At 30.9% G+C, this 10,670-nt stretch overlaps 1 protein-coding gene across 1 annotated transcript; it reads right to left on the bottom strand.

Annotated features, from left to right (window-relative positions):
- Positions 1–3,868: 3,868 nt before the first annotated feature.
- Positions 3,869–10,398, bottom strand: LOTGIDRAFT_153307 (hypothetical protein; the record flags this gene model as incomplete). The annotated part of the gene is made up of 4 exons (XM_009057208.1): positions 3,869–3,890; positions 4,170–4,341; positions 6,948–7,732; positions 10,316–10,398. 4 exons carry the CDS (start codon positions 10,396–10,398, stop codon positions 3,869–3,871), a joined length of 1,062 nt encoding a protein of 353 aa, XP_009055456.1.
- Positions 10,399–10,670: the final 272 nt, after the last annotated feature.

Here is a 10,670-nt window from a genome sequence, read left to right as displayed (position 1 = left end):
ATAAACAGGATGTACATGACGAAACTAGAGATATAATATAACAGATGGACATGATGAAACTAGAGATATAATAAAACAGATGTACATGATGAAACTAGAGATATAATATTACAGATGGACATGATGAAACTAGAGATATAATATAACAGTTGGATATGATGAAACTATAGATATAAAATAACAGGTTGATATGATGAATCTTTCTATATAATATAACATATGTACATGATGAAACTAGAGATATAATATTACAGATGGACATGATGAAACTAGAGATATAATATAACAGTTGGATATGATGAAACTATAGATATAAAATAACAGGTTGATATGATGAATCTTTCTATATAATATAACATATGTACATGATGAAACTAGAGATATAATATTACAGATGGACATGATGAAACTAGAGATATAATATAACAGTTGGCTATGATGAAACTAGAGATATAATAAAACAGATGTACATGACGAAACTATAGATATAATATAACAGGTGGACATGATAAAACTATAGATATGATAAAACAGAAGTTCATGATGAAACTATAGATATGATATAACAGTTGGATAATAATGATGAAACTATAGATGTGATAAAACAGGTGGACATGGTGAAACTATAGATATAATATAACAGGTGGATATGATGAAACTATAGATATGATGAAACTATAGATGTAATATAACAGGTGGATATGATGAATCTTTCTATATAATATAACAGGTCTACATGATGAAACTAATAACATCACGGTATTGGTGAGATTGAATAAGCGGGTTGAAAACATAAAAAAGACGAGGGAATAATGGATTTATTGGTGACGAACAAGACTAATGGCATAAATATGGGACGAATTAACCTAAATCAGAAATGAACATAATGAAACAAAATGTCAATTAGCAAAACATGCAATATGGATATTTTGTTGCTGAACTATTGACAACAAATCCCAAATCGATTAGATCTAGTTTAAACTCATTATGACCCTTACTTATGAGATAAAGAATAATGTAAAAGGAAATCGGTGTGGATGTTTTTAGACAGCCAGGGAATTGAATTTCAGCAAAGTTTCTCACACGATCATGTCATTTACGGAAATAAGATTTAAATAAAAACTATTTCGGAATGGAAAAAATCTCAAATTCGAATTTCAACAATGTCAAATAATATTAAGACACGCAATCAAGCGAATGGAGTTGAATTAAGTCATAGCTCAAGTTCCATAAATAACAGGATTACTTTATCCCAAATAGGAAAATTTCATTTTGCTTTTACCAATATTGCCTTGCACTATTTTAGACATAACTCAAACTTATCAAAACAGATACTTTTCCCAATAGAGACCTGAGCTTTATGTAATTATTTTAATACAATTTTTCAAAATTACGTTTTCTGTGAATTTTTTATGTGTTCATTTTGTTAAAATCCGACAATTAAGGTCTGATTCCATATTTACACGAAATGAAACTAGTTTTGGGATGTTGTAGAGGACTGATGTTGTTGAGGTTTTGTAGGATGTTGTAGGTATGGTTTGAGAAGTTGTAGAAGACTGATGATGTTGACGTGTTGTAGGATGTTGTAGGTATGGTTTGAGAAGTTGTAGAAGACTAATGTTGTTGAGGTGTTAGGGTGTTGTAGGTATGGTTTAAGACTTTGTAGATGAGGTGTTGTTGAGGCGCTGGGGTGTTTTAGGTATGATTTAAGAGTTTGTAGATGAGGTGTTGTTGAGGCGTTGATGTGTTGTAGGTATGGTTTAAGACTTTGTAGATGAGGTGATGTTTAGGTGTTAGGGTGTTGTAGGTATGGTTTAAGACTCTGTAGATGAGGTGTTGTTGAGGTGTTGGGGTGTTTTAGGTATAGTTTAAGACTTTGTAGATGAGGTGTTGTTGAGGTGTTGTGGGTATGATTTGTTGTAGAGGACTTGTGTTGTTAAGTCGTTGTAGGATTCAGTAATGCATGCAGCTTGATAGTGATTTCCGCATTTTTGAGTTTCAGTTAAGTGGTGCCTTTGAATACATTGAATCTTAACCCAAAGTTGTAAGGACAGCAATATACGTTTAGCTTTCATAGTTTCATAAATATTTATTCCATCTGAAAACATATCGGACTGCTCTTGTTTATGTTTCTAAAACAAATATATTTGTACAAAAGGTCTTACAAGTATCTGGACAAGATATTAAGACAAAAGTTTCAATTTGGTACAATTCTAATTCTCTGGTCGTTCAGGACTATTGGTGTTTGTAAACAAAATCAATGAAAACAAAACATCCGTAAGATATGTATTCAAAGTAATAACAAAATATATCATTATTCATTTGACAAATCACTGCTAAATACCGGAAGTAAAGAGTCTCGCACAAGAAGACCCAACGAAATTCTCTATTCAGTCAGATTCAGCTGAGGATTGCCGGATGATTATTTTATGAAGTCATCATTTATGACACAGGTCGAAATGAGTTATTTCACCAATCGACGAATTAATTCAAAGATATTCAGTTGAATTTGATTAGATTTGTCCCGGAAAAAAGGCCTGTGGCAAATCTCCTGAGCAATTTGCTAATTAACGACGTTGCCCTCAAGTTGAGACCTTTAAAGCAATTATATGAAGCAGAATCTTTTAAGTGTGTCCGCGTCTGCCGATTTCCAGGCTTTTCATCTATCAAATGTGTGGAATTTGAATCAAATTAAATCTAACTATCAAAGTCAAAACAAATTGCAAGTAAAGTAAGCGCTGGTTATCTATTTTGCAAACTTAATCAGCGAACAAACTCAATAATTGTTGTAAATGAATGTAAATACTAATACATTTAATAAATCAAAAACTGTCATTCATTTCAAATAATACATGCATGCGGCTAGGTAGTCAACTAAATGTCCTCACCACGCTGGGTAGTCAACTAAATGTCATCACCACGCTGGGTAGTCAACTAATTGTCCTCACCATCCACAATGCAAAGAGCGGGTAATTTGGTATTTTCTGAAAAAAAAATCGCTAATCACAACGCCTTCTAATGATAATAAGTTTAATTGAAACGTTTATTAAAAATAAATCATATTACATTTTCCATTAGCTCTTAAATATTGAATGACATAAACCTTTCGATGGAAACCAATTGATATTTGAACTTTGTCATTTGAATTGTATTAATATATCTTTGTTATGACGGTGAATGGGTTTTCCATTAGATTTATTACAAAACTTTATTATGTTATATCCAACATCGTGTATATGAGATATAGTTATTTCATAATGGATTGATTGGAAACTGAGGGTTGCTTATCCAAATATTTGAAAAGAAGTTAACAGTACAATCTGCATTATCCTCAAGGATGTGTGGGGGAGTAGGACATCAAACCACCTTACAGACGGAAGCCATTTTATTCACTCTTCATGTTCAGCAAAACGGACGGTTGTAACCATCAAAATGTAATCATTAATTTATCATGGTTCACTTTCAGAACTCATTATCAACAGCAATCAGCCGGAAATAGTTACTGACCGAAGTGGTCATTTATATAGCCACTTTCATAACTCAATTTTATTTCCCATTTTATTTCTTTATCCTTCAGTGATATATTATTCTTATCATAATTGGTGTTATTACTTTCATTTAAGAGCCACGATACCGATTTGGAAGCCTGTTTCGACAGAAGCGACCACCCGTTCAGATGGATCAACTAACGGCACACGATAAAAGTTTCGTGAGCGCTCTGCAACATATCACAGTAGTTAATGGTTGCCATGTTTACAGGTACTATTTTGTCAGATTGCTATGTGATCACGTGACTTTGAACAGTTTATTAAACAGCATAGCCTTGTCAAACGGGACAACGTGTCGTTGTGAACACAGCCAAGTAGAATTATCCCATGATGGTTCTTAAGCTGAAGAATATTTAGATCGCATTGTTAGAATCACGTAGTAAAACATTAAAGTAAATCGGCTCTACCCAGGATATACAATAATTAGTCCTATATTACGGAGATAGATTCCGTAGATTACAAATTATTAATTTAGAGGAATAGCCTTTCGCTTTTCAAATTATTAACAATTTGACTAAACTTCTCGAGAAAAGACATTCATGTAAATAATTATGTAGATAATATGGCAATATGGCGTTGTTTATAACTATGAAAAGTAATGGAAATGAATGGTTTACTTACTTTTGAACTTTTACTCGTATTTCTTTATCTGGTGTTAAATCTGAGAGGTCCAAAACTAACTGTCGATCAAAATGGATACACCCACTGACTTCAGAAAAAAACCTATGTAGTCGACCAGGACAAGCCTTAAACTCCGCCCACGTCAAGACACGTATTGCTTCCATTATTAAACCTAAAATAGATAAAAAATAAAGTAAATATGTGCTTACATCTAATTGAAATTAATGGAAACCATCAATGTAAAGGTTTACATAGAACGAAGCATCATTATTGGAACACATTTTACAGTTGGTAGAATTAAATGTCATTAAAGAGATACAATCTACTAAATACCCGTAACATCTTTCATACTGAAAATTCAACTGTGAGCTGGCTGACGAGATAATGTTAATACATTCAACAGCAATCTTCAGAGAGCATCCAATCTTAAGCATTCCCCTAGCCGCTTGGTTTGTACAAGTTTGAGTCTAATGATATCTTTCGCAGTACACATCTGTTAGTAGCCTAAGCAATTTTCGATTATTCATTTTCGAGTTAAGTTTTATGCATCATATAGTGAGAGTATTAAAGATATGTTCGCCCCAGTTTACAGACGAGAGGGGTACACAAGAAAATTGTAATAGGCTAACACGTCAAGGAAACCAGAACCGGTTGTTTTTTTTTTTTGAAAGATTAATGAAATTTTTGCGCTATGACCATTCTGCTATCATGTCAAAAATTCAACTTATGACAGATTTTTTCTAAAAAGTCAGTATTTTAAGAAAATTTAATGAATTACTTCCTTTAAACATAAAGATGGGAAGACATCATTAAATTAATTGAAAACTAAATTAATATTTACCCAGCTAAAGTAAATAGTTTCTTAAATAAGGAAATGTACAAGTTGGAAAAAAGTTAATGATTTATTTTTCATTTAGTTTTTAGGTTTTCCTTTCACAATGTCATGTTCTCTGAAAATAACAACTGCTTTCAGATCCTGAGCAGATCCGGGTCTTTTTCAAATTAATATAAAAATACTCCTTATTAACTCCAAAGATTTATAACTTTATTCCAACAGACTGTTTGAATATGAAATTTATTACAATACGTTTCTTGGTAGGAATCAGGCTGTGTCAATTCTTCTGGGACATCTTATGCCACCGAGACTAGGTTTGTCAACGGCTATCCACGTAGTTAATAAAATCTTAACGTTTGTCAATAATTAGTGCACAGCCAATAAAGAATGCTTCTCATTTAGCACACGACGAAAAAGTCCCAAGATTGACGATATTTCAGTCATTTCAGATTAACTATAATCAATAAACTATACTTAATAAATGAAACATTTGTGATATTATTCAAACACTAATACATAACCTTCACCAATATGAACTATTATCTAAGATTCTAAAATCAAAATAAACATTAGATGACACATAAAATCTATATTCCGTACATTCATGAAAGATCGGGCACTACAGTGCAATTGTTAAACTCATATTTGAATGTGAAACAAAAAGCACTTGAGAGAACAAGAATCGATGTTAAACTCCGATGTAAAAGCCCTTCAAACAAAAGTAAATAACGTTTGAATACTGAAATATCAGTTTGTTGATTTTCAATCAATATCATATTTCAGATATTACAGCTTCAGTTGATTCTTTTACTATATCCTCAAGCGATTTCATGCAATTTCATTTAAAGTTACTCAATATCATTATCAAAATAAATATAGACTACGATACTACGTATTCATTTGGCGAGCTTATTAGGTAATATGTACCGTGCAAATTAAATAAAGGTCATATAGAAAAGGTAATACTTATAAAATTTAACTGAAGCATATTATATTCAAGGCCTCAGTCTATACTTATTGTAGATTATATTAACGACGGTATGCTTGTAGAAATTAACTGTAGATTATATTCAAAAAATAATGTATACCTATAGAACTTTACTTTAGATTGTATGATGTAAAGACCTTTACTGGCTTTACTGTAGATTAAATAAAAGAACATTTATGCCTGTAGAATTTTACTGGCTTTACTGTATATTGTACTAAAGATAAAGTATTCTTGTAGACCTTTACTGTATATTGTATTAAAGATAAAGTATGCATGTAGACCTTTACTGTAGTTTATATGAAAGATAAAGTATGCTTGTAGACCTTTACTGTAGATTGTATTAAAGATAAAGTATGCTTGTAGACCCTTACTGTAGTTTATATGGAAGATAAAGTATGCTTGTAGACCTTTACTGTAGTTTATATGAAAGATAAAGTATGCTTGTAGACCTTTACTGTATATTGTATTAAAGATAAAGTATGCATGTAGACCTTTACTGTAGTTTATATGAAAGATAAAGTATGCATGTAGACCTTTACTGTAGTTTATATGAAAGATAAAGTGTGCTTGTAGACCTTTACTGTAGTTTATATGAAAGATAAAGTATGCTTGTAGACCTTTACTGTAGTTTATATGAAAGATAAAGTATGCTTGTAGACCTTTACTGTAATTTGTATGAAAGATAAAGTATGCTTGTAGACCTTTACTGTAGTTTGTATGAAAGATAAAGTATGCTTGTAGACCTTTACTGTAGTTTATATGAAAGATAAAGTATGCATGTAGAACTTTACTGTAGTTTGTATGAAAGATAAAGTATGCTTGTAGACCTTTACTGTAGATTGTATTAAAGATAAAGAATGCTTGTAGACCTTTACTGTAGTTTATATGAAAGATAAAGTGTGCTTGTAGACCTTTACTGTAGTTTATATGAAAGATAAAATATATGCTTGTAGACCTTTACTGTAGATTGTATTAAAGATAAAGTATGCTTGTAGACGTTTACTGTAGTTTATATGAAAGATAAAGTATGCTTGTAGACCTTTACTGTAGTTTATATGAAAGATAAAGTAAGCTTGTAGACGTTTACTGTAGTTTATATGAAAGAAAAAGTAAGCTTGTAGACCTTTACTGTAGATTGTATGAAAGATAAAGTAAGCTTGTAGACCTTTACTGTAGATTGTATTAAAGATAAAGTAAGCTTGTAGACGTTTACTGTAGTTTATATGAAAGATAAAGTAATCTTGTAGACGTTTACTGTAGTTTATATGAAAGATAAAGTATGCTTGTAGACGTTTACTGTAGTTTATATGAAAGATAAAGTATGCTTGTAGACCTTTACTGTAGTTTATATGAAAGATAAAGTATGCTTGTAGACCTTTATAGTAGTTTGTTTGAAATATAAAGTATGCTTGTAGACCTTTACTGTAATTTGTATGAAAGATAAAGTATGCTTGTAGACCTTTACTGTAGTTTATATGAAAGATAAAGTTAGCTCGTAGACCTTTACTGTAATTTGTATGAAAGATAAAGTATGCTTGTAGACCTTTACTGTAATTTATATGAAAGATACAGTATGCTTGTAGACCTTTAATGTAATTTGAATGAAATATAAAGTATGCTTGTAGACCTTTACTGTAGTTTATATGAAAGATAAAGTATGCTTGAAGACCTTTACTGTAGTTTATATGAAAGATAAAGTATGCTTGTAGACCTTTTTGGAATACCAAAATACTCGAGTAGCTGATGCATATAATTATGGGAGTTTTAACCAATCATAAATGCCAATGGCTGTACAGACTGAATAATGGATAAAAGACAAATTGATCGTTCTATCGCGGGCACTGCTCATACAATTTGTCTGCATTCCCTTCGTAATTAGCTTATTACGAGTTAATTAGGGATCTATAGATCACATGTACTTTCGATTGATATAAGTATTAGCCACCCAATAATCGAATATATATATATAAATAAATAAAAATAAGGGAACCCATCTTAAAGGTAATGTATACAATATAGATTTTAAGTGTCTTTTATATTGTTAACTTTTTGTAGAATAAGATACATTTTGAATATGAATGTAGAAAAGTTTCTTCAAAATCTATTTTACTGCAGCTGTAAATAAAAACTTTTTAAATTGATTTTTCGGTAAATTGATAAATCTGTCCATATTGAGAAAGTTTAAAACGACCTTATTTTAATAGGGTACATGTAACTGTGTGGTCAATAAATATTTTAGGAATTACAGATGTGAGCGTACGGAGTTCATTAGATAGAGACACAATTTGTCGTTATTTCTGATAAATAGGCTACGTGTATACATTCATTAAATCGTTATTTTAGGATGTGTTGGATTTGTTATCAATCCATCAACTACTTAGTTTCAAAAACCATTTCTTTTAAATTCATAGAAGAAAATTGTTACCAATATTATACATAAATAGATATCACGAGATATAGTCAAGCATGAGATAATCCGATTTAAAACTTATTCACCAAACTTTCACAAACAGGATTAAGGTTTTCTTCTCGACAAAATTCTGGAATTTAATTCTAGCTTGTTTTCTTATTGCGAAACAAAATTAAAGCAGCCAGTCAAGATAGAACTGATGTCAGAAATGTTCAGTTGATGGCAAAAATGACCTTCATTGCACAATATATAGAAAACTACAATATTCTGAATAATAACTGCACCAAATAGATTATCTGGATCAATAATTTACTCAGCTTTCACTGAATATATTTATCTAAGTTTATTGTTTTTCCAAAATGGAATGTATGTTCGTGCTGTTAAACAAATTGCTTCTCGGAGTATAAAGGTCCTTGGTTCCCTTCTATCTTAGCTGAAATCCTTCTATTTAAATATTTCTAGCAAATAGTTTCTGTTAATATATGCCAGCGAAGTAAATCCACTCAATTAGAGGCTGCATGAGGTGAACTCAGAATTTTTGTTTAATTCCGGAATAAGGTTGTTTGCTCTGATAATTTTCTCTGGTATACGAGATTTTGTGCAAGGATAACGTAAATGACAAACACAACTGGGTCACTGATATAAGATTACTTCTAAATGAAACTGGATTTTCATTTTTATTAGATGATCCACACTTCCTAAACGTATGTGAATTTAGAAAACGCTTAGAGGACCAATACACTCAGTTATGGTATTCTCAACTCAATTTATCTAGTAAATTGAGATTTTATAAAACTTTTAAAACCAATTTCGAACTTGAATCTTATTGGACGATAAATTTAAATCTTTGATTTGTAAATTTCGCGTTGGAAACCTAAAACTACAAATTGAAATAGGTAGATATAATAAAACTCCGAGAGATAAAAGATTATGTTTATGCTGTTATTGTATTTATGTAGAAGATGAATTCCACTTTATCTTGTATTGTCCTTAATATATTGCATTACGTCGCAAGTACTTTCGCCGTCGATTTTGGTAATTCCCATCATTGCACAAAATGAATGAATTAATGAATCCGAGATCCCACTCTGAACTTCTAAGCTTAGGTAGATTCATTTTTGTTGCCTTCAATCTTAGAGGTTCAGAGTGGAATGATCAGCTATCATTTAATTCATATTTCTATTGTTCTTTCTTTTTTATCATTATAATTTATTCGAATTATTAGACTTTGATTGTAAATAGGTTGCTTTTTGTTCTGGTTCTTGTATGATATATTTTGAGCTATAGCAAGTATTTACTTTGCTAAATAAAACAATACAATACGTCAATTACGAATATAAAGATCCTTGTTTTCAGTAAAATCTCAATATCAATAAAAAAAATTTTAAATTTATTTGAATATAAATGGTAGAAAATTGATCGGGATTAGGGTGAAATAACGACTCCCATGGTGATAATAATATATCTTATGTTCTTCAGTCTGCTAACTTTCTCTTAAAATAGGTGTTTTATTGCTCACATAATCTGATGGTCTCTTGCTTACTCACAGAATCTAGTCTCCGTTTTATTTGAGAAGTTTGCTTTATGTATTTGATATTTTTATCAAGGTTTATAATCGATAAGCAACATATTGTGTTGAAATAAATACTACAGGAAGAATCATCAGAATTTTCATCACTGTGTTCTGTTATTTAACATTAGTGATATATAAACATATGAAATAAAGAAAAGAATTTGGCTAACATTGAGATAAAAAAAAGCCTTTCAATTTTGGACCCATGACATCCATTAAAACAACCTGTTTTTTGTATGATTTCTTTATAAGTCAATGATCTTCAGATTTATCATCTGTAACAGAGTGCTAAGTGGTGCTTAATATGGAATTTGAGATCTAAATGCCAGCACACACTCACCCATTTTTTGATGTAACGCCGTTTGAATTTTTCGGTTGCGTTAAATTATGGGGACGTGCACTCCTAATGTAAACTACTGACATTCCATAAAGCTGTGTCAATATATTGACATTTTATCGAGACTTATGTGCATCTAGCGGCTTTCTGCACCGCTACAGATCGAAAATATATATCGGTGTCAAAAAATCAATCAGTAACCTACATAATCGTTTGCTAGAATTTGCTACATTTCTTGAAATTGTGGTGGAAATTATAGAACTGAGCTTGTTCTTGGTGGGTTCTCTCTTGTCTCGCATTTATCAAGAATTAACCATGCAACTAAAGTAATTCAAAAAGGGTTTTGTAATTGTAGACA

The sequence above is a fragment of the Lottia gigantea genome, assembly GCF_000327385.1.
Source record: "Lottia gigantea unplaced genomic scaffold LOTGIsca_3, whole genome shotgun sequence".
NCBI lineage: Eukaryota > Metazoa > Mollusca > Gastropoda > Lottiidae > Lottia > Lottia gigantea.
The sequence above is the reverse complement of the archived record's forward strand: the minus strand, read 5'-3'. Positions and strand labels throughout refer to the sequence as shown.